This window comes from Daphnia pulicaria, chromosome 3 (assembly GCF_021234035.1).
Source record: "Daphnia pulicaria isolate SC F1-1A chromosome 3, SC_F0-13Bv2, whole genome shotgun sequence".
NCBI classification, from domain to species: Eukaryota; Metazoa; Arthropoda; class Branchiopoda; order Diplostraca; family Daphniidae; genus Daphnia; species Daphnia pulicaria.
Genome location: NC_060915.1, coordinates 9,745,617 through 9,770,479, shown reverse-complemented (window position 1 = coordinate 9,770,479; position 24,863 = coordinate 9,745,617). Strand labels below are relative to the sequence as shown.

Sequence of the window (24,863 nt, the reverse complement as noted above, 5' to 3'; positions counted from 1 at the left end):
GTGGTTGTTGTACAACAGCAACAACACACACATCATATAAAAAGGTGACAAGGATATCAAAAAGATAAAAAAAAAAGAGTCTCTGCCTTTTATTTATTTATTTTTTCCTTCTTCTTTTTCCTCTCTCGTGAAAGAGGAGGAGGAGGGAGGGGAAGGGGGAAGAAATAGGGTGGGTTCGGGGGAGGATGTGGGAGTCGAAGAAGGTGTGGTCCGATCCTCCTCCTACTGCTGAGACGGGCCCGAGTGACAGCTCGGGCTGTGCTTCAGCTTGCACTTGAAATCGGGCGCGCGCGTGAGTGTCTCGTCATCGGCCGGCCACATATACACTCACCCATCAGTTTCGCCCGTCCGCAAACGGCAAAAGCTCTCGGCTAAATAATCTAGCTTAAGAAAACTCTGCCGTTGATTTTGTTCATTCCGTCTTTTATTATTTTTAACCTTTATTATTCGATTCGAAATGATTTTTGGGCTGAACGACTGATGGCGAGTGTCAATCATCTCCTTTCGACCGGAGAGATGATGATGATGGAGATGGTGTGGACGAGTCTTATAAGATGCTGCTGCCCGGATAATCATCATCATCCAGCATCTCGTATGCAAAGTGTATCTATATAAGAGAGATCATCCCCAAAAGAAAAAAAGAAAACAAATTCTTATTTGGTTCTTATAGTACATAAGAAGGAGGAGCTTATTATATTCATATCGAACTTATAACAAGTATAAGAAAGAAGAGAATTGGAGAAAAATCGGTATTTTTTTCTCTCCCGGATAGTTTTTCCCTCCTTATGGATGGGCGGAGTAGGAGGAGTGAACGAGTGGGGCCGTCCTCTCGGCATCATTGGTTCCAGCCCTCCTCCAATTGTTGCCCGTAAGGTCGCATCTATGACGCCAGTGCCCATCCAGTTCCACCCACTACCTCCCCCCTGGAAAACGTTGGTGTTTTTTGGGTGGACCGGGTGGGGTGGAGGGTCGGTTCTGCCAGGGACCCGTGCTGTGTGCCGTACGTGCGTGTGGGTGACGCCCAGCGAACGCCCCTCTTCCTCGCCACACCTCCCGAAGGGGTGGTGGGGTGGGCTGGGTTTATTCTTCCACCATTTTTGATTTTTTCCTTCTTCTTCTTCTTCTTCTTCTTCTTTGTTTTCTTGTCTTGTTGTGTTGGTGCCATCCTCCAATTCTTTCGTTGCCTCCCCTCGCCACCCCCTGCCGGGTCTGGGAGGATTGAAAGGGGGAAAAAAAGGGCCAGAGGAGGTGGATAAGGTACCGCCCTCTTCTCTCTTTTTTTTATTTTTGCTCTTCTTCTTCCTTCCTTCCATCAGCTGCTGCTGCCGCTGTTGCTCGCCGAACGATAGACCAGCGATTCCAGCAGTGCAACTCTCGTCAGAACTTGCTGAAGCGGCGTCCAGTGCGGGCCGCAGCTCTTTTCACTCTCTGCTCTTCTCCGTTCATCATCCTTTCCTATCTCTCTCTCTCCTCATCTCCGTTTCACAACATCACACACACACACACATACTCTCAAGTGCTCAGCATTGCCGTACCCAATCGGACTGTGTCGGTTCTTTCGGTGATTTGTGATTTGTGAAAAGAAGAAGAAAAAATTCATTGTGTCAACTTTGACCCGAACGCGATTTATAGTGTGACATCATCATCCATCCACATCTTTCGTCATCAAGTGCATTTTGATCCGATTGATCCATTGCGACGCGATTACGTGAATACGCAGTTTTTGAATTGTTTTGTTTTTTCTTCATCCACCCGAAATTGTTTTTCGTTGTGAGTCGATTCACGAAATTCAAGCGAATCAGTTCCGTCGGGGGAATTGATCCCGTCGTGAAAACTTGAAAATTGTCATTTTATCGAAATCCATCAGCGCAGCCCCGCCAAACATTTCCACAATGTTGACCGACGTACCGGGAATGTTGACCCGTGCCGGCTTGTACCCTCACAGCCAGCCGACGGCTGCCGTCATCCACGACAAATCGGTAAGTCCTTTTTCTTTTTTTTTATCTTTTTAAATTACAATTCTGTCGTCGTTTATTATATAGTACCCGGTGATTATTTAAGTGGGGGAACAAATCATCAAATAGGCGCCACTTTTTATTTTTCGCCCAATAAATTTAGAAATAGTCCGGGAATAAATAAATAAAATAAAAAAGAATGTGCGGTCGTTTCTCAGTTTGTTTCCCTCAAAAAATATTTGTATTTTATTTTACGATTCTTTTGATTTTATTTTTCCCCCTTTTCTTTTTAAACGATCGTTGTGTGTGTGTGTGTGTGTGAGTGCGCGCGCCGTGCGTCTAATAATTGACTCTGCTCGTTTGTGTGTTGAGAGAATATTGGGCCTGCCCGAACTCACCGGAAAATTTCACCCAGCCGAAACCGAACGGAGCGATTCCGATTTTTTCTCTTTTTCTCCTCTTTTGCCCTGTGCGCGCAGACGAACTCATTTGGTCCGGGGTGAGACAGACGGTCGCCTCCTTCTACACTCGGCGCCGCCGCTTCCTTCTAAGGGGTGGCGATGTGCGCTGTGTGTTGTGTTGAGTATATAGACTGCAGGGCCGGGGTTCTTCACATCCAGCAAAAAGTAGCCTGTATATCTTTTATAGAGAGAGAGAGAGAGAGAGAGAAAAAAAGGAATATAGGAAGATGAGGATTTGACCTCGCCGCGATGGTATAATCATCACCGGCTCCAAACACCTTTTTTTCTTTTCCTTTTTTTTCTTCTTCTTCTTCTTCTTCTTCTTCCCAATTTTTATTTCTTTACCTCAGACCTTCTGGACCTTCTCCGACTGTCGGCCCTCTCCTCTTTTTTGAAAGAAAAAAACCTCTCGTGCTATCCGACATAAAATAAGGAAAAAGAAGAAGTCTGGAAAGGTTTCTTCTTCTTCTTTCTTTCTTTCGAGGAGTAGGACCAGCAGCCTTCGTTCATTGATTTACATTCTAATGACTTGATATTAGTTAGCCACAGTCCGAGATGCCGTAGAGCCATTGCATATATACATTCGATGAAATATACGAGATGCATAATGGGGGGAAATCTATACACGAATGGCCGGTTTTGAGTTGATTATATTATATTGATGTGATCAACGGTAGGCAAATGCATAGAATCAGGTCTCTCGCATATATCAAAGAACCGATACGTCAGTTTGATTATAGGCCCCCGGTTATCCAATATCGAACTGATCACGAGAGAGAGACGGGGAATAAATCAGACGATCGAAAAGAACAACACCAACAACAACAACAACCCGTAATGTTGGAAAACGAGAAAAGAAGACAAATAACGAAATTACAATCGGACGCGTGAGGATAAAATAATTTTTTTCCATCCGTCATCTCGTTGCGTGATCAAACGCCAGAAATAAAGAAGAAAGAAATGATTGCGGGTGGCATTCATTCTCCTCTCGCAAAGCATTTGAACCGCACAAAAATAAAATAAAAATCTTTTAAGTTCGACAAAACACACCATCTTCCTATAATAAGTATACGGCGGATAATTTCCGTTGAGTGAGGATCATTACCGAGCACAAGCTATATAGATATATGCAGCAACACGAGAGATCCAGCCGAAACAAAATGTTAACCAGATGCCGATGCCGTAAATTGTTTGTTTTCGGTGGAAGACTGGAAGTGTATAGAGTAGCTACATAGCTACATCCTTGTTTTAACAAGATTGTCAAAAAAGATCTTGTCGTCGGGTATTTAGAAGAGGGGGGAAAAAGAGACCCACTTGTCACCTTTGTAAGGAGAGGCCCCAAAAAAAGGGACAAGAAGATTTTTGTGCAAAGATAACAAGGGACCGAGGATATCACCAAATACTTTTCCACTTTTAGTTTTAGCACCCTCCTCCTGCTCGTCAGTCGAACAGTCGTCCTTTCGTTTTGTCGATCTCAATCTATTTGGGTATGCGCTCGTTGACTTGTCGCTCTATTTTGCGCTAACTAAACAGCAGGAAGGTTTTCGCTTTCGTTCGCTGATGGATGCGCATCCTCCGCCATGACCTTTTCTTCTTCCTCCTTCAGCCACGAAAATGATAGGCGCCGAGAGATTTCAATCGGAAAATATAGTCGAACACACATACTGCTGATCTCGTGATTGAATCGGTTCTGGTGGTCATTATACACGACCCTTATTATCTGAAATATTTCCTTGTTCCTTCATTTTCTCCAATTGGCTGGAATTTTTCTCCTTAATTTACAGTTAAATAATTAAACGGCGAAGACCACCCCACTGCAGTTGGGACTTTGTTATAACGAGCTGCTACCTCCCATATAATAATCTGATGAAAGAATTTTTAAACGGTCGCCAAAAATTGTTTCAACTTATTCCATTGTAAAAGGACACAGCCAAATTAGTAAACTCACGGACAGAATAAATTTTTTCCCCCCCGTCTAATAGAACACTGTGTAGTGGACTGGCTGGCCAGCCGTGGGCTCCAGTCCGCTTATTAGAGGCGCCCATGGGTCCTCCAGTTTTCGTTTTCTTCTTTTTTCTTTCTTTCGTTCCCGAACTTCTTCTATTTTTCTTCTTCTTCTTCTTGCCCTCTGAGCGCATCTTTCCCTTCGTTTGAAGACTCGGTGCCTCTGCCACTCGATCATGCCAGCGTGTCACAAACAGGCACACCATTATCAACAGTTGATGCTTCTTCCTCTTCTTCTTCTTCTTCTTCTTCTTTGCCTTGTCTTTCGACGAACCACAGCAACACACAGTTGATTCTTTTCTCTTTCCTCTTCATCATTTTCCATTTCTTCTCTGGGGTTTTTTCTTCTTCTTCGGCGTTGAAGAATTGTTCAATTTTTGAGGTTTTTTGACGGGGTTTTTTTTTTGTTGTTCTTCGTTGATGGAAAAACCCTCTCTCACACACAACAGCACCGAGTTCATCTAATTATCTTTGATGTGAATGCGTAGTTGCGTACACACATAGCGCAAGTCCTGCTGGATTCGTTCTCTTTTTCGTTGTTGCTGTTGGTGTTTCCCTTTCAACGCGTTTGCGTGCCATCGCCTCCAGCTGTTTGATAGACGTCGGCGTGTATAAATATAAATTCACGATGGTGTGCACTTGACACACTGCAAAGCCGAGCCGAAGCCGAAAGAAACTGTGTCAAAAAAAGAGTTGTCGGCCTCTTCTTCTTCTTCTTCTTCTTCTGTGCGATAAAAAAAAAACAATAATTGCGGGGGCCTAAGGAATTTTCCACCGGCGTCGTCTTGTGTCGCCTATTGCGTGCCAGCTGATAACTCAGGTACAACAACAACAACAACAACAACCACGCAAGAGCAAGAGAAAGAGAAAGAAAGAAGGGCAAATGCTCACTGCTCAGCCTTCAAAGAAGTAAAAAATAAACCATCAAGGTCTCCGTTTGACTCCCATAGAGGCACCGTCAGACGAAAGTCAAAAGAAACGAAAAGCTCAAAGGGAACGAAAGAAAGAAAAATAAAAGGAAGAAACGGCGAGTTGAACTGTCGGTCTGTAAATCTCCCATCAGTTATTGCCGAACTAATAGCCTCATAGTCGATAGATGGCCTCAAGCCAAGACGGGAAGACAATAAGGCCATGAAAGTAACCAACAAAAAAAAGTAGCTGCAGCAGCAGCAGCAGCACGGGTTCAATCAGGAAAGAAAGAGAGAAAAGTTGTACGTGTTCCAGTTCCATGAGCGACGATATAGGCCGTCTACTAGGACTATAAGAGAATTGGGCAATTAAATAATCATCTCTTATTCTTTATCTCTTTTGGAGTTGGATCATCTTTTTTTCTTTTATTATGTCGGGAAATCAACTTTGTTTTTTCTCTCTCTTTTGTGGAATTGACCACAATGATAAACTTTGCAACTGGAAATTCGATCGACAGACGCGGTGTCGGCCGGTCGCATCAAAGTCGCTGGCCAGCCGAGAAGCGGATACGTTGTCTCACTCACGTCATATCAAATTTGAAAGTGAAACAAGTCGGCAGAGAGCGGCGCTCGCTCACACACAAATAAAAATAAAAAAAGGACGGGCGGAAAGAAAAGAAAGGGAAAAAATGAAATATCAAAGGCTTCAGATGACGACACAATCAAGTCTCCCGTTTCAAACATTGACGGAATGTAAAACGTCTGATATAATATGTGTGTCTCTCTCAACTGTGACACAATCAAGGGACCGAAAGACAATGGCGTCGTCCGTCCAAAATAAAAATAAAAACGAGATTATTTCTTTTACGGCTAAAAAAATAAAAGAAAGAGAAAAGTTTTTTTTATTTTTTTCAAACTCATTACGGGCGGCGGAAGGAGCGTAGCCGAGGTAAAAACCGTTGGATGGCGCCCAGAGAGAGTCTAATGAGACAGCTGGGCCCTGGGTATGCGCACTTGGTGTACTACACTGTACACAGGTACACACACACCAAATCTATCCAGGAGTCTAAAATGGCCGTGTGTTGTACTATTCGTCGCGTCGGTCGTGCCGCCGCGCTATATTAAGAGTTGAGAATATTTCTCCATCACGCTCGGAATTTCCGATTCGAACCGACACAAATGTGAATAAATGGCCGGGGATAGAGCTGGCGGCCCGGGCGGCGCATCAACACACGGCGGAGCTCCTTATTCGTGCCGTGTGTAACGCAGATATATCCAACCGGAAGGGGGCGGTCACCCTCCAACAATCGCCCCCTTCTTTTTTTCTTTTTTTCTTTTTTCCATATGTCCTGCCTCCTCCAAACAAAACAAAAAGAAACAACCAGTGTACAATTCCTGTATATGCCAAGTTAGACAAACTAAGCGACTCATTCGTTGGCTAATGCAATGTGATCCGTCCAATTCCGTAGTAGACACAATCTCCCGGCGTTATGTCATCAATTCGTTTAGATTAAACGCGGAGAAAACGAAAATTTTCATCTAACCAGATTTCCTCTTCCATCCGCATCTCTTTCTAATAGTGGATGATGCGTTGCAAAGAGATTGCGTGTCTCTTTTCTATATATCTATTCTTTCTTTCTATTCTGTTATTCTCGTATTCCAAGCAGAACGTGGGCTGAGTCGGCTGTGCTTTACCTGAGGAGGGTGATTTCATCCCCTTTTTTTCTTTCTTCTTTCATTCTTTTCTCCTTCTATTATCATGTGAATGAGCCTGTGGGGTCCACCTTTTTTCTCTCTTCTCCTTCTTCTCTTGTTTCCCTCCGGTAAAAAAAAAAAAGCCTCCAGCACATATGAAGTATCCAGTCGATAATAACGTATCAAAATTGTTTTTTATCTTTTTTATTAAAAAAAAAAAATATTTCTCTGATATCTTTTTATCGCATTCGATATCCTCGTGTGTGTGTGTGTATACTGCGGTGTGTAATCTCAGTCGACTGCTTAGCGTTAGATTGACCAACAATAAGGAACAGCACACCGGCCTCTTATTTCCATCTTTTATAGATTTTCCTTCTTATTCCCATCAAAGACGTGAATCGACCGTCGAAAATCTTATGTCCAGACTATCCCGTGCATATTAGATTTACCTTTGGATAACGCCTCCGTATATATATTTATAACTGGGTAAGAAATCCATGGGAAATTCGGTTATTTCTCCCCTCCACACAAAAATGAAACACCGGGACCTTCGTCGCCGCGTCGCCGTTTCCGCTTTTATAAACATATTACCACTCTCTCTCGCTAGGCTGGAAAACGACCGATTCTTTTCATGACGAAAAAAACAGTAGACCATTTTTACAAGTGGTCTGCAGTGTATAAAAATATAAAAAAACAAATTAAGTGTAAAGGTACCAAAAAAGTAAAAAACAACAAACACCCAAAACAATCCCGTTTAATGGCACATGAAACGCCCGACTTTTTTTTCTCTCTCTCTCTCTCTTCGAACGAAGCGTTCGGCTTCGTTTTGATAATATTTAACACCTTTGATAGTAGATGTGTTAACAGTACATAATATAATTGGAAATGAAATGCAATCGAGCGCTTCGCGGAGGAGAAGAGAAAATTTCCCCGAAATTTGTTTTTTTTTACAACTTGCGTATAAAAATGGTATTGGGCGGCGAATGTTCATTTCCATGTTAGTGCTCTAGCGTGTGTATTTTTTTTCTCTCTCTCTCTCTCTCCCCTGCGAACCTCCATTTTGTTCGGAAATTTTCTGGCGACCGGAGAATAAGAAGAGAGAGAGAAAAAAAAAAAATGGAGGTAACAATCCAAACGGTTTCTCTTTAAAATTATTGAATAATATGTGAAACATAACACAGCGCCAGGTCGATGAAGTGTCAAATAAGGCCCATTGATAGATATTATTAGAAGAAGAAGGGGAATATATATCTACACAAAAGCGGGGTGGGAAAGAGGAGGAGGATAAAAAAAAAGTTGGTTACATACAAAAATGTGTGTAGTGCGCCAGTGCCAATACACACGCATGTTATCCTTTTGTGATTTTGCGGCCTCGATGAGTGCGTATGCGTAGGGTGCGCAGACCGTGTTTTTTGTGTGTGTGTGTGTGTCCCCTTCTCGTTGTGTGTGTATGCGATATATAGTGGCAAATTTGTCGCCATAAAAATCTAGCACCCCTCCCATATGTGTGTAAACCGCCACCCTATGGCGCAGGGAAATATTTATTCTATACAATCAATAATATAATAGAAGGTGATGGTGGTTTGGCCTTTTTTTTCCCCCTTAACTAAAAAAGAATTCCGATTTTTCGGAATAATAAACGCCGTTTGGACACGCCACACAGAGCCTATACACATAGGCCTTATTAGGCTAAACTTGGCTTCTTTTTCTCTCTATCGAATTCATTTTTGAAAATAAAAAGGGCTCGGCAGCTACAGCTACTTTTTATAACTGTAGAGATCTCGCCAAGTGAGAATAATTTTGATTCGCATTAGTGCTGCCTTGTCGATCGATATTAATGAAGCCAGCGGGGGCCGGGGCCTGAGAGAGTCCGCGGTGAAAAGGTTTTACATCGGCCGTGTGTGTGTGACGACGGTTGAAAAGTGCACAATTTGAAAAAGGTTCTTTTTTCGCGCGTCATTTGTCGGATGGTTTTCGGTGGCCAGCCAAGGGCATTATCTATTAGAGAGAGAGAGAGAGAGAGTTTTTAACCTTTTCTATTTGGTGCTGGTGTGCAAGTTGCGGCGCCCCTGTTTAGAATTGCGGATGCATTCCGCGTGGCGATGGCAATTTGTCCGGTTCTTTTGATTATTCGGCTCATTTGCGATTAGAGCACAGTAGAATGAACCGGCCCTCTTTTGGGTCGTCGCTCGACTGTTGAATATTGGATTAGTCCGTGGCCAGTCGCCACAGTTACACAGCCAGCATATGATGCCCATGCATGCACATGTGGCCTATACAGCAGCAGACCCCCCTCCGTTTACGTATACACAGTGCTCCCTCCATCGATTTGGCCGGCCTATATATCTCCGATATTATTAGCGCGGTTTGAAAATCTCCCAAATGCCGAGCGGTTGTCGAAGCTGGGCAATCAGTTCCATCACCCGATTCAACACATTTCTTTTATACTGTGCCGGCCCCTGTGGCATGATTGGAGCTATTCATTCCCGACTATCTGTCACGAACGGTATCCATTTGTCGATATAGGCCTACATATAAACTCGATCCACTCTAGGTCTAGGCTTTTGCATACGGTAGAGCCTATTTTTCGGTTAGTGTAATAAATTGAACGAAATGCATAATGAACCGGCGGCTACATCTCCTTTCTTTTGCCCTGGCACGCGGCCTATACCCTGCTATAGCATGCAGCTAATATTATATAGTAGGCTCTACACACACACAGTCAGAGACTCGCAGTGAAACATTTTCATGGTCGCTCGACTTTTCGTTCTATTCGTTCGGCCGTCTGCGAGTTGCAAGTCGAGAGATGTATATTAAATATATTGCCACCGCTGAACTGTGCATAAAGGGGGCCAAGGAGTAAAAGAAGAAGAAACCTAAAGGCTACAGCACACACATCTAGCAGCTCTAGCTAGTGTATATATATATATATATACATCTGACTGTGTTTGGGTTATTCAAATTTATTCCCAGCTGCGGCTGATGATCTATACGTTTTTAACCTAACCTTCTGCGGCCGACTCAAGGGCCTCGAATATAAAGGGCTGTTGGATGGTGATCGATGAGACGACGAAGCTTTGCCAGTCTCGACACACCAGCGCTGGGACCTATAACCGTAAACAAGAGCTATATATCTATCCCTAAAGCTCTAGTATTATTATCGTTAGTTATTATATATGAAGTCTACCATATTCTTCTCTCTCTCCCTCTCGCTGGGGTATAGGAGTAAAAAAAGCCGGTGAGTGTTTTTCGTCTTTTTCTCTTTTCCATCCTCGTCAGAGAAGCCGGGCGCAATAGAGTTTTGATTGAAAAGAATAGACACGTCTGTTTCGATTGAGAGTGACATCACACATCAGATAGGGACACAATCCGCGATGACACATGTAAGAGCAGCACGGGATTAGCGGAAATGTCAACGGGGGAGGAGGTTTTTTCTATTTTTTGACGCTCGGATAACATCCGCCTCTTTCTCTATACCTGGACCCTGGTCTTACATTCTATTTAGACAGAATAATAATGCGAATCGAGACAATCAAAAGCAGCCAACCAACAACCTATACACTAATGCGACCCAGTATTATAGCACATGCATTTACACACACACACTCTGGGTGTAAAAGCAACGGCGGCGGTCATTGTGTGCGTCAAACCAGCTGCGTATTAGTTGCTGCTGCTGTGGTACCGGCATTATATTGGCTCTCTTTTTTTTGTCCCTTCTCTTCTTCAACTGTCAAACAGCATCCCTCTTTGCTTCTTCTGCCTCGATAAATGGACACCAACCAGACCGCACCTTTTGACACCTACCTATGGGCCTATGGGGTGTGTAAAGCCCCCCTCTTATATGCTGTCTGCAAAGAATAGAGAAGAACACAATAACCAAATAAGGAAAAAAAGGGCGAGAGAAAGAGAGCTATACTAGGAGGGTCATCGGCGAGCAAACAGTTGTCGCCATAATCGCCTGAGCGACATGAGTGTGCGTCTAATAGTTCCGCTACGATAATGTTTGTTCTCTTCTAAGCCGATTTTCATCACTTGATTCCGTCATCGACGCTCTGCTAAGGGGCCTAGAGACATGTGTAGGCCTAGATATATAAGCAGCAGCTAGGCCTATGCGCAGCACAAAAGGGATTTGAGCTGGAGACTGGAAGAATGGCGGAGGGAGAAAGAGGCGGAGTCGCCAGGTATCGTACCGGTTCTTGAAAATAAGAGTCTGAGCATCAGCTTGAAGTTTGTGTGTGTGTGTGTGTGTGTGTTATGTCTTTTCTATTGAATGGAGACCCCGACATCTTTGTTGGTTTTGTACTCAAGTGGCTCCTTATTTCCTCCGTGCCATCCGAGCAGCAAACAACATCTCATCATTCAGTCATTCACTAAATCTACGCTACTACTGCCTGAGCACACTGCCATTTTGTTTAGGAGAGCTAATGTACACAAGCGCATCAAAACGCACAAGTGGCAATCATTATATCTCTTAATTCTTCAGTTTTTTTTTTTTTCAGTGTGGCCCAACGCCATTGTTATGACGTAATAGGCCGTATGTGTGTGAGTTGCCAATCGAATCCATTTTTTTTCTTTCTACTTTTGGCTCCCACCTATCTCGGTTGTGCATAGAAAATATAAAAATAGCGCGACCGCGGAAGTCAACGATGACACAACTTTCTTCTTTCACAGTTGCACAATCTTCTTTTGTTTTCATCCAAACCGCCGCCAGCAGATAAAACAAAAACAAAAAACTGTTTCCTGAATCGTTGAAAAAACAACAACAAGGAGAACACCAAAGACGAGAGAGAGAGAGAAACGTGTCAGACCACAACGCTGTGCTTTATAGGCCAGCAAAAACTATCGCTTTGTCTTTTGAAAAAAAACGTATTGTTCTTTCACGACTGGCTGGTATATAAATAAATTGTTGTCACAACTGTGTTGGATTACTGTGATTGACGAAGACGAATAAGAAGAAGGGAAAAGTTGGTCGATTGAATTGCGATTCACCTTGAAATGGGCCAAGAATTTGTACACCGGAGAAAAGTGAAGGTAGAAAGAAGAAGATTGGCCTTCATCATCATCATCATGACCATCATCATCATCATCAACGGCAACACAGCAGCTAGCAGCTAGCAGCTAGCAGCAGGGAGCAAAAGAAGTTAAGCAGCCCCCGCTGGGCTGGACGCGCTTCTGGCAAAAGTCAAAAGAAAGAAAGAAGAAGAAGAAGAAACGTAGAAATAATAATAATAATGCAACAACAACAAAAATAAAAGAACCGAATGTATTTTATGTATACCTACGAATGGAGAGGGGGGAGAAGAAGGCTAGGAGAAGAAATAATATAAAAACATTTATTTTTATATTTTTGTAAAAAAGAAGAAGAAGAAGAAGAAAAAAGGGGCTCTCTGCCGCCGCTCCGTCGGAGGTATATAGACTTGCAGCACCGAGTCAAAAAGGCGAAGGCGGGCTATATAAAAAACCCATAAGTTAGTCACCTGTCGAAGTTAGGAGGAGGCCAACTGGCGCCTTGTCTGCTGCCACCATCTCCGCTGCTGCTCCTCACTCTCTTGTGTGTGCAGTGCGCACTGCTGGACTCTTCTATAGGCCTATGTCTATAACGCACGGCGATTGCCGGCATCCAACACGGCCAAAAAGCTCAAAAAAAGAAGAAGAAATAGTGTATAAGAATAGAATTATTTATAGGTAGATGCGGTGCTGCTGATTTCCTCTTTAGAATGGAACAGTACACAGCGGCGAGACCAATCAAATCATCTTCAATCTTGGTTCAGTTGTCTTCTCTACAAGACCACAAAACGAAAAGGAAAGAAAACAAAGATTTTCTTCTTCTCTTTTTCGAGCTCTTTCGTTCGTTTTTCTTCTTCTTCTTTTCTTACCGTGTGGTCATTTGCATTTCTCCGTCATCCATTCTGGGTGTGTGCTGAGGGGTGAAGTTTCCATATGCATAGGCCTAGATATAAGACAGCAGCAGTGCAACTAGAGGAACAATCAAGGGGAATAAGAGAAAAGCTCATCCATCACCAACGGCGCACCGTGGGGTTTCTGATTTAAACTGACGCGAACCGCCCGCGATATATCCTATAGAAACTCTCTCGCTGCTGCTGCTGCTCCTGCTGCTGCCGGATCAATTCAATTGTTTTGAATTTTTGATTGAATTTCACTTCGCCAGCCGTTTCGAATTTTTCACACGCGCTACACGATTTCGGCTGGCACTTGCGGAAAAATATGTCGTCATTCCGCTTTTGTTTTATTATTATTTATTTTTTTACCGTGTTCTCTGCCATTGGCAGCCAATGTCGCGCGCTCGTTTCTTTTTTCTTCTTCTTCTTCTTCTTCTTCTCTGCTGTGCTCGTCGTCCGCAACTTTAGCGACCGCAGGTTTTAGATTGCTAAGCAAACACGACATGACAGCTCTACGTAGAGAATATAGACAGATAAATGGTAGAGAGGGGAGGAACAACCAGAAAAAGTTGGGCGATGTGATGATGATGGTGTGTGTCCTCTATATCCGATGAGTAACAGCTTTTTACAGGCCATCATCATGTGGTTTTAGCGCCGCTTCTCTCTCTCTCTCAGCGTTCCGTCTCTTGCGCTGTTTGAAAAATATATTGGGCCGTTCTCAAGCGTGCAACCGTCAAATAACATTTTTCAAAATGGCTTAAATAAATAAAGAAGAAAAAGAAATCGAATGAGCTATTATTATATTTCTCGTCTATCAATCAGTAGTCGAACCGGATACATCTGAAAATTTATTTTCAAAAAATCGATCAGAGTATTAATTGCAATCCAATCCAATTGTGCTATATATATATAACCTATCTATATAGTTGCAACCGTTAGAGCTAAATGTGTCCGTTTCGGTTACCCCCCCGTTATTCTTTTAAGTGATGGCCCCCAACTGCGCTGGGGCTCCTTTTTCCTATAGAGAGCGGCAGGCGGTCGATTGGTTATATATTTCTCTAGCGCTACCTGCCTTTTCTTTCTCTCTCTCTCTGTGTACCTTACCTATCTATCTATACATATTTGTTAGCAGCATCGGATGGAAAATGTTGGCATTGCAGTCGTAAATTTTCTTCCGTTTGGTACAACACCGGCCGCCCAAAGTGCCAAAACGGATTAGGGTTCATTATTTATATAGCAGGGCCGCGCTCACCTCCGCCAGGAAAATCGAAGTTCACGCTGCGTTCAAACAACAATCGCAAAATAAATTCCAGATTTTTTTTTTCATTTGACATTGAATCGCCAATCGGTTCATTGTCGTAGATTGCAAGTGCGTATCTACTTATTAGATGACATTACACGTTTTAACTAGAGAATTGAACCAATGCAATTTCAAGAAAGAATGGAAACTTTTGTTGTGTGTTCCATAATGAGATTTTCACGGGATATTGCGATTGTTGTTGCGGCGGCGGCGGCAGCAGCCCAGTACACAGAGGGCGACATTTATTCCCGTCGATTAAAGCCGATAAAATATTATGATGCCACTCGAGGAGAATGTGTGTTAAAGAAAAACTCGCTCTCGTTTTTTTGTTTTTCTCTCTCCTCCAATCTCCATCATCTTCTTCCGTGTATGGACTTATTTCTGTTCGTCGGGTCTCTACCGAGGAGAGAAGTAGAGTCTAGGCCATTCGTAAATTTTTAGTAGGCCCCCTTTAAATAACGAGTCGCATATAAGCGAACAACCCAGCGCCTGTTGTTGCTGTTGTTGGAGAGCTGCGTGTGTTGCGTGTTGAAAATGCTCCGCTTTACGACACCCCACCACCACCACCCAACCACACCACCGACAAAACAAGAAAATGGGGAATAAGAGAAAGAGGTGCTGGTGGGGAGGAATTAAAAAAAAAAAAAACCGCGGCGATGAACGAACGAATGCGCTCCTCCTTCTTTTTTTTCCACCCCACACACACACACACATCTATTCCTATATGTATAGTATGCACGGCTTTTGCTCGCATCACCCACCACTGTACTATCATACTTTTATATTTTTCTACCTTTTGAAAATCCCTCCGGAAACCGTGACATTTGGTCGTTAGGTGCCGCCGAGTTAGTAAGCAGCAGCAGTAGTAGTAGTAGTAGTGGTGTACTTTCTTTTCTTTCCCTTTTGGCTGCTGCTGTTTGGACGAATAACCCCGCCGTGTGTGTATTTTTGAGATATAATAATGCTCGGGGACTTTTAGTAGCTGCCAGCCGAGGGTTTATACACCGCTGATGTGTGACCTCTTCTATTATGTATTTCCCTTACCCAAACTCTGAGTGTAGACATGTTGACTGGGAACATGCAGTCGACCGGATTTTGTGTCAAATTTTGGTCAAAAAAATGACGAGACCGGTGATATGGGCCCGAATCATGTGACCGTTTCGCCCGTTAATTATGTGGGTCACTTGAGCATTACCCCTGCTACATATTCACATCGCGATGAAAAAAAAAATTTTTTTTTTTTTGAAAGTTAAGTTGCCTTTTTTTTCCTTGTTGCGTCTTGTTGGTTTTTTTTTTTTTGTCGGCCGTGTCGTTCCTTTTCGCACGTTCCGATAAACGGCCGCCGTCATCGGTCGATATGTGCAGTCACACGGAGCGCAAATGTCCCTTGGCCCGGCCAACCGACAAATTTCTTTTAAACGATCGACCGCTCGCTCAGGGGAAATATAAGCCAAAGAAAAAAGAAATTTCCCCTTTTTCTTTTTTTTACGCTGAATGGCTTTTCAAAAGAATTGAATCCAGATAGATTTTTAATGAATAAGAATTTCCAGCCAGGTATTCTCACCAGCGCCTGGAGGGCTGTTAGCGATGAAAGATTTTGAAGGAATAAATAAAAGAAATTTTTTTTATTTGAGATGAAAATCTCTTGTTCTGACATCATCATTCCCGTATTATGTGTTTACATTTTCAAAAGAAAGAAGAAAAAAAAGCCCCGAAAAAGGAAAAAATCATAATTTTATTTTTTGTTTTTTCCCCCCTCTCAAAAAATTTATTTTTTTTATGGGCTCTCTACGTCACCATTAACGAAACTTACGACTTTTTGGTGGTTTTTGCTCTCCTCCAACCGGCTTTCCTTGATGGTTATGAACATTTTTTATGTTGCCGTGCCACTCTCTCTCTTTCGTGTGTGTCTATAAATGTTTCAACCCCAACTGGGAAGTGGATAGAGAGGAGGGATGAAAGAGCGGCCAAGGGAAAACAGGCCAACGCCATTGGCTCCCCGTTGTCTTGACAACCCCACGCACTCCAGGAAAAAATTAAAATAAAAAAAAAAATTCGTCTCGTTATAAAAAAGTCTCGAAATAATAAAAAAAGGGCCGAGACAATGAAGCACACACAGAAGATGTATAAGGAAGAAACAAAAAAAAAATGGATACACAAAGAAGAAGAAGAGAATGGGATTGGGCAAGAAGGGCCGACGATCTAATCACATAATTGGATCGCTGACCAATGGCTTCCATCCAAACAGAAAAGGGACGAATTTATTACAAAAACAAAAAGGAAAAAAAAAGTTTCTTGTTCTAACTCCATCGACCAGAGTTGAACTCGTTTAAATTCTTTTAAAAAAGCCAGAAGCACATATAGCCACCAGACAAAGTGACATATAGGAAGGTGTTTAAGGAAGAATTTTACCTAGAAAATTAAAAGATTTCAAAGATACCTTTTTTTTTAAAAAAAAAAAGGTTGACTATATAGTCGATGGTATCAAGCCCCGTCATCAGAGGACCATTAGGGCTCTTTCGGTCTCTTATCTTATTGAAAAGACGTTAGAGAAAAAAGCTTTTTTTTTCCACCTTTTCCTCAGTGGACATAATTGGTCAAGAGTGATGTACGGGAACTTGTGTATGTACAGGGTCCCTGGCGACAAAACTGTTTGTGTACGTACAAGATAAGAGAAGCGACCGTCCTGGTGGTGATGTCTATGCTGGGGGGATGAAAACAAAATGGATACAAAGACATCGCCGCCACAGTTCACCAATTGTACGTCCATCTCCTGGAAGAAGAAAAAAAGAAGATGGGATAAAAAGATATATAGAAAAGAAATAAAAACTAGTAGTCATGACGGCGTGGCTGGGTCATTCTTATATGTGTTGGGTCCGGTCACACGCGTTCCTCACACAGCAGTGGCGCCGTTCCTTGATCAATTACCTAAATGTGTCGCTTTTTGTACAATCATCAAAAGAAGTTGCGGTGGCGGCTCCCGGTCGTCGTCGCCGTTCAGACAAGAAGAAGAAAATAAAAAATAAAAAATAGAGAAAATAAAATTCTAAAGAAATGAATAAAAGAAGCTGCTGAGCCGACGACTCATCGTCGAGTGCTGTTGAACCGGCAATGATCCTAATCATCATCTAGCTGTGCGCTCTTCAACATTATTCCCCTACAGCTCGATTCTTCTTATTCTCCCTTCACCCCACCAAGAATGGACACAGCAGTATAGATATGCCCTTTTGAGCTAAAAAAAAAAATCCCAGCATACAAAGATGCTGCCCTCACTTATTCTGGGAAATTTGTGTGTCCCCAACCCAAAAGTGGACACTGAAGAAACCCGAGATGCGCATCCATTTTTTTGTTTTCTTACGGGAGAGCGCGAGTCGGCGGCGCGAGCTGATATTATGTGGCCGCCGTAATCCGAGACTAGAGGATATAATATTCTTTTTTTTTTTTTTCAAAATCTCATTTCACAAATGAGAAAAAGTCCTGTAGTGGACAGAGTCCGAAGGCCTTTATATAAGACGACGAGAGCGGATTAAATTCAATCGCGGCGCCATCACGCCGCCAATGAAATTGCCCTAATATGGGACGATCAATATAGACACAAAGCCGGATTTTAAAGAGAATAATATAGTACCATTGGAAACGTTTATTGATTCATCACTGGTCCAATTATAACCGCGGGACAAGACCTTAAATGATCCAAGTAAAAAAAGAGAAGTAGGAATGAAAAGGCATCGGGAGATGTATGACCGTTGAGCAGTTGGGCGGGTCTCTCTATGATATGGACAGAGTCTACATATGTATCGCTCTTCTATGTTGATTCCTTTTTCTTTCTTCTTCTATTCCATTTTTTTTTCTTCTCTCCAAAAAATAAAAAAAAAAAAGGATGGAGAGGGGTGAAGGGTGGAAATGTTTTGCTTGTGCCAGGGCGTGTCCCGCCGATCACGCAACAGACAACCAAGCGTCTCGACGAATCCCATTGGCCAGTCTGATGGGCCATCGTTTTCCCGGCTGGGTTTCTTCAAGGGATTAGAAGAAATAGGCACCGGGCACGAGAGAGTCGATCTTTTTTCCTCCGTCTTGCTTATATATAAAAAGAGACGCACAAATTCCCTAAAGAAAAAAAGGAAAAAAAAAGATCAGGGCATCAGACACAAAGTGAGCTCGCCCAAAGTTGACCTTTCTTCTCGATGAGCAATTAACGGTAATGAACACCGAAAAATAAAAACCCACGCTCGATCTGTGCTGGGCGCGCGTTCCGGCACACACTTTTCCTTTGCCTTTTTTGAGCTGCTCATCATCATTAATTCTCTTGTTGCGTAGACACTCTTATTGTGTGCATTTCTTCGTTTTTTTTTTAATTGTTCGATTCTCATTCTCATCCTTCGTTCGAATTTTTGTTTTTCATTTTGTTGTTTGGTGGAAGTGGTGGAAGGAACAAGACATCGCAAGTTGAGCATAGGAAAAGAAAGATTTGATTAATGAACTGGAATTTGTTGAATTATGGCACATTAGGCACAAGAGGCTCAGGCAGCGGCGGCTGCAGCGGCGGCGGCGGCGGCGGCCGGTCTGACTGCCGGCGTCCACGGTCTTCTCCACTCCAAATCGAGGCTGTGGCACTCGGAGAAAGACATTCTGGTATGTCCTCCTCTTCATTTTTTCATTTCCTTTTTCGATCGTTTTTTTTTCTTCTCTTCTGGTGACAGGCCTAAACTGCTGGTGGTAGATGTAATAAATTAATGGGTGACAAAATTGTTATACTAAGCATCAATCAGATCATCCGAATCAACCGCATGAAGTATCAATAATTTAGACAACCCACTTGATCTGTTATAGAGATAACGGACGATTTTGTGATGAGATGAGCCAACGGTGATGAAGATTGCGTGACTTTCCCACCCACCGGTCGTGTGACAAAAAAGCTGGTGCAGCCGCGCCTGTCGTTTGCACGAGCACGATAGAGCGCAATCAAAAATGAACGTTAGTAGTATATCTATTATAGGGAACGGACCACAAAAACAGAAAAGCTTTTTATCTTTTATTTTTCAAATGGGGGGAAGGAAAAAAAAAGGCGCGGTGTCGGTTTGACATCCAACAACCATTTCGTGTTGTCGTCGTTCAGCAAGTCTCCCGGGTATTTTTTTAGATAGGCCTACATACGTGTCGCGGTTCTATCCAACACCTCAACCTCAATCGGCCACTCCCATAATATATCGGCACTCTCCTGTTCCTGCTCTACCGTGTAATAATAATAATCATAGGTACCGTTTCGTGTGTTCTGTTGGGGAGTGATGAACAGTGATGGACGAGTTATTGTTCGTCACGTGTCTCTCTGTCATATCCCCGAACAAAACTCTAAAAAAAGAATTTCACATTGTCCCCCTCCCCCTCGTCGAAAAACCGTCCGTTTCTGTCCCATTGTCTTTTTGACTTGTCACATGCAAAACAATTGAAACGGGACAGTTTTCAAATAGACAAAGTCTCCGAGCCAGACCTACCGCAGAGTTAAATCGACTTTCTTTCGGTGGGAGGGATGATTGACACTTGTCAATGATGGGCGATGATGCGAGGGACATCAGCTTGATTCTTTTTTTCTTTTCCTTTTTTCCCAACTCGGAGTTGATTGCCGGTAGACCACCGTGATTATATATAGTACCCCTGAAACAAAAAGGGAAGGGAAAACAAAAGATTCCTCGACATGGTTTGTTTGGCTGGTAGTTTGCATACATCAGTGACACACATAGTTTTCCCATCTGATGTCACTGGCTGGAAGAAAAAAAGGATACGTGCTCTCCTTCTTGTAACTGTTATCGCTGGTGGTAGAAGGCTAATAATCCCCCTTTTTTCTCTGCATCGACACAAATGATGTGTATAAACTTAATTCAGTCGGGGTGGTCTCTTTCTGTACATGTATATAGCTCATTTTCATTTGGCTTTTTTTTTTGTTGAATATCCCCTAGGACCTATTTAGAGAGGTATATATCTTTTCCCCCCTTTTTTTGACTGACTCGTTCCGTTCCATCTCGTCATCTCCGCCCATATTCCGTCTTCCTCTTTACCTTTATAGACCCTGCGGTGCCCTTTTTGAATGCCTCTCTCTTTCTTTCCCTTTCGATAATGAAAAAAGCTATGCACTTTTTTTCGGCCAAGAGGTTCGTTCCACTCGTCTCCGGGGAGACAAACACCAACTCGGTTTCATTTCCCACAGCACAATGAACATGCACACACAAACCAAGTCAAGTATACTATAGATGAATAAATAGGCCTTGGAGACCCGAGCTACAAACATGTCGTCACATCAGCGGCTAAATTTCCTTCTTCTTCTCTATACTTGCGCTAAGGTGTGGGCGGGGGTGTACACATCAGTCCGATTCCGTTTCTCTAGGAAATTGTGCCCTCCTATTTTTATTTTTTTTTACCTTTTCGAGTTCGATTTTAAATTTTTATAGCGCGCGTAGGGGTGGCCCTTATAAAAAAGAACCGCTGGCGTATTCCCCCCCTTGGTCCGGTCCTGTGTCGATGTGAGACCCACCGATAGTCGCAAGTCGAGTATATATATGTACATAAGTTTAGGTGCTGTGTATATACATGCTACACACACAGAAATAGAAGCGGAGAGAGAAAGAATGAAAATGAGGAAAAGGGCACAAAAGGCGGACAAACCAATATTTGAACTTTGGCTTTTTCCTTTTGTTCAGGGGGGCCATTCTCGAGATCCTTTTCTTCATCCTCTTTTTACGACCCTCTTAGACTCTCTTGAAACTGTTAGGAGGATAAAAAATATATATATACTGATGGAGCTAAGGATCTTGTTGAGGCCGGAAAAGAAAAAAAAAACGACCGTCTTATTATTCGGCTGTTGGCGGTCCATGTGATGGTATTATAAATTCTTTTGAAAAGAGATGGGTCAATATCTCTATATGGATGGGAGTTATAACATCGTTAAAATGCTAAAGACCCTCCATTCCCCCCACCACCACCACCACCCTCTTCTCCGCTATTTCAACACGGGCCATTAGATAATGAGACGATATGCTACCGATGTCTAAACTGCTAGTTGGCTCAGAAAAAAATAAAATCAAATGATTTGTCATTCCACCCGCCATAGTTCGATGATTTTTGTTGCAGCAGCCAACTGATTGAATGTTTTACTTGTTGGTTATTGCAGGAACATCCAGGATTGAGAGGCACGCCTTTGGCCATGTTGGCCGCCCAGTGCAGCAAATTGTCGTCAAAGAGTCCGCCACCGCTGGCGGATGCCGCAGTCGGCAAGGGATTCCATCCGTGGAAGAAATCCGGAGGCGGTAACAACACCAGCGCTTCCAGCACGACGGCGACGGCCACTAGTGGCAACAACACGCTGGCCACCTCTTCCGCCTCGACTGGCGGTCTCAACAACAACAATAACAACAACAACAACAACGGCCAGTTCAACGGCGTCTCTCAGAACGGGCAGTCGGGGCAGAGACAGGCCAGCGCCACGACCACCAACACCAACACTTCGTCCGTCACCAGTTTGGGAGCGGCCACAGCCACCGGATTGGGCATGGCCGGCTACCACCAGAGACCCGGAATGGGAGCCACAGCCGCCGGATCGTACGGCGGCGACCTCTACTTCAGCCATCCGCACCAAGCGCCGGACATGTACTCGCGCACTGCCCACCATCCGTATGAACAGGCGTGGCAATTCCAGCAGCACGTCAAACAGGAAGCCGCGGCCGGAGTCAACGGGTCCAGCTGGTGGGACATGCACCAAGCGGCGGCCGCCGGCGGTTGGCTGGACATGAGCGGAGCCACGGTCAACATGCCGTCCGCCCATCACACGGCGTCCGCCATGCACGCAGCCGCAGCCGCTGCGGCCGCTTCTGCCGCCTACTCGGCCAGCGACTACTCGGCCTCTTTGGCCGCTGCCGGCAGCACGGCCCATTTGCTGACCACCGGCCAACACCTTCTGCAGGACACGTACAAATCGATGCAACAGCATCACACGTCCGTGTCCGCATCTCCGTTCGGCGTCGGTCTAGGCTCAACCGGACACCAGCCCACCGCCGCTTCGGTTTCCTCTGCTGCCACATCTGCCCATCAGGTAAATTAGATTTCTTCCGGGTTCTTTCCCGCTCTCATCTTTTTTTTGTTTTGTTTCCCATTCGATTTGTATTTTCTAAACGTTTTTCTGATTGGTCCGTCAGGTGCCATCGCCTCGTTCATCGCGCCGCTACACGGGACGGGCCACTTGCGACTGCCCCAACTGCCAGGAGGCGGACCGTCTGGGTCCGGCTGGCGCCCATTTGCGCAAGCGCAACATCCACAGTTGCCACATCCCCGGATGCGGCAAAGTCTACGGCAAGACGTCCCACCTGAAGGCTCATCTGCGCTGGCACACGGGCGAGCGTCCGTTCGTCTGCAATTGGCTTTTCTGCGGCAAGCGGTTCACCCGCTCCGACGAGCTCCAGCGCCACTTGCGGACCCACACGGGCGAGAAGCGGTTCGCCTGCCCGGTCTGCAACAAGCGGTTCATGCGCTCCGACCACCTCAGCAAGCACGTCAAAACCCACAGCGCCGGAGGAGGCGGAAGCGGCGGCGGAGGTAACGGAAGCGGAGGAAGCGGCAAGGGAGGATCCAGCAGTTGCGGATCCTGTTCAGAGTCGGAGGAAGGAGCCGACGATCGCGATTGCAATAGCCAGTCGGAGCCGGGCAATCCGGGAAGCGTCAGCTCGCCGGGCGCCAACTCATCCGTCAACAGTCCCACTCCGATTCAACAGCAGCAACAGCAGCAGCAACAACAACAACAACAGCAGCAACAGCAACAGCAGCAACAACAACAGCAGCAACAGCAGCAGCAACACTTGCATCACGCCCACCACTTGCCGATCGTCGGTCACCATCCGCACCATCCGCACCATCACCACCACAACATGATGATGTTGCAACACCACACGGACATGCACCACCACCACCAGCAGGTCATGCACTCGCTCCATCATCCGGTCCACCACCACATGGGCATTGGCGGCCACCATCACGCCGGACACCACCACCACCTTGGCGTTGTCGACGCCGTTGGCGATCACATCAAATCAGGCCATTAATCAAAAAATGTGGCGCCGCGCCAAATTTCGAATTGAATTTTTTTTTTGTCTTAAATAATTAAAAAGAGAATTAAATTACTAGAGTTGACGAACCAAGTGAAAAGCTAAAGCTGCTCCCTTAAAAAAAAAGAAAGAAAATCCCGCGCCCGCATTTTGTCGTAATATTTTTCCCCCCACCTTTTCCCGATTCCCTTTCAATGTGAATATGAAATTCTTTTAGGTTATTTTTTTTTGTTCTTTCTTTCCCGTATTATACATATAATCTAAAGAACTGGGCGGTTTTATCTGTGCGGGCGCCAAAGGAAAAATATTTGAAATCGCCCCACTTTTTGACTCTCTACAATCGGCAAACTTTGTGAAGGTTTGCAACTGGCTGGATAATAACTATATATATATATCTTATTATATACTCTGAGTGTGTGATGTCTGCTTTTCGAAAACAATTCATAATTTGTGCGTGTGTCTCTGTACGGACTCACTTTTCATTTTTATTTTAATCGTCCGTGTCGATCAGTTTTTTTCGGTTTGCGCTTTTTCTTAATTTTTTTTCTTTTCTACTGGCCGGACACTGAGCGATCGGATTCACGACCGCGACATTAAAAAAACAAAACAACTTGACAAAAATCTTTAAAAAAAATTATACCCAATGTGACAGTGACAAATGAATCAGCCTATTATTATTACTGTATACATTATATTTTGTTCGTGGTAGATGCGATGATGACAGTTGGACGAGTAATAGTCCAATTTCTCCGATCGTCGACAATGGCCCTCCCAGCAGCGTATTGTGTAAAATATACTCCTGTAGTGAGTGAGTGTGTGTGCGTACGTGTGTGTGCTGTGTGTGTGTCTGATGAGAAATGATTGATGATGTGATGTCAAACATGAAACGATTTCCTCTTTAATTTGTTTCTTTCATTTTCTCGACCATTATCTCTAATATTTCTCTCCCCCTTACCGATTTCTGTACAGTCCGAGGCCGCGCCTACATTTTTCGCGAAGCTGATTTTTCATTTTGTCAAAGTGTCTATTTCCCCAATGTAGTTTTTTTGTTTGTTTTTATTTTCCTATATTCTTATTTCTTCACGGCAGTGATGGACATCAAACCACAACTGACGAAATGCGATGACTCTCCCAGTGTTCGGCCGCCTCCTGATTTCAATTCAGCTGCTCCTATTTCAATTTTTTACTATCCCGAGACTAAAAATTAAATAACAACAACATCCTCAACTGTTATTTTTTTTCATATGCACCGACAGGTTGCTCTCCCCCCCCCCCCTCCTTCCTTTTTGGACATGATATTTTAGGCCGTCACACCATCGTCATGTTATTATTATTGTACCTATATTGCATCACCCGCCTCCTCATTACACCCACTACACATCTGTGCCCTTTTGACTGCCCTGAACTACCCCCAAATTGTGACTCCTCTTTCGCTCTCTCTCTCTCTTTTACCCACTGTTCTGATTATAAAAGTACATACACACATATGATGATTCTTTAAATATTATATCGATCAACTGAGCTTTGTTATATACACGGTTTTTTTTTTCATTC

General features: G+C 43.9%; 1 protein-coding gene across 2 annotated transcripts; it reads left to right on the top strand.

Moving 5' to 3' along the window:
* The first annotated feature begins 1,362 nt into the window (after window positions 1-1,362).
* Window positions 1,363-24,863, top strand: LOC124328282 (transcription factor Sp9-like). Of its 2 annotated transcripts, XM_046786988.1 has the most exons (4): window positions 1,363-1,979; window positions 18,733-18,855; window positions 21,386-22,303; window positions 22,407-24,863. In XM_046786988.1, exons 1-4 carry the CDS (start codon window positions 1,893-1,895, stop codon window positions 23,304-23,306), a joined length of 2,028 nt encoding a protein of 675 aa, XP_046642944.1. In that variant the 5' UTR covers window positions 1,363-1,892; the 3' UTR covers window positions 23,307-24,863. The 2 variants fall into 2 exon arrangements, with proteins under 2 accessions (XP_046642944.1, XP_046642945.1); XM_046786989.1 differs by lacking the exon at window positions 18,733-18,855.

Excerpts from the sequence above, each read along its gene's own strand:
- LOC124328282 (XM_046786988.1), top strand. The coding sequence starts at position 1,893 with ATGTTGACCGACGTACCGGGAATGTTGACCCGTGCCGGCTTGTACCCT. Across the intron at positions 18,856-21,385 it reads ACTCGGAGAAAGACATTCTG|GAACATCCAGGATTGAGAGG; the intron begins GTATGTCCTCCT and ends TGGTTATTGCAG. Across the intron at positions 22,304-22,406 it reads CTGCCACATCTGCCCATCAG|GTGCCATCGCCTCGTTCATC; the intron begins GTAAATTAGATT and ends TTGGTCCGTCAG.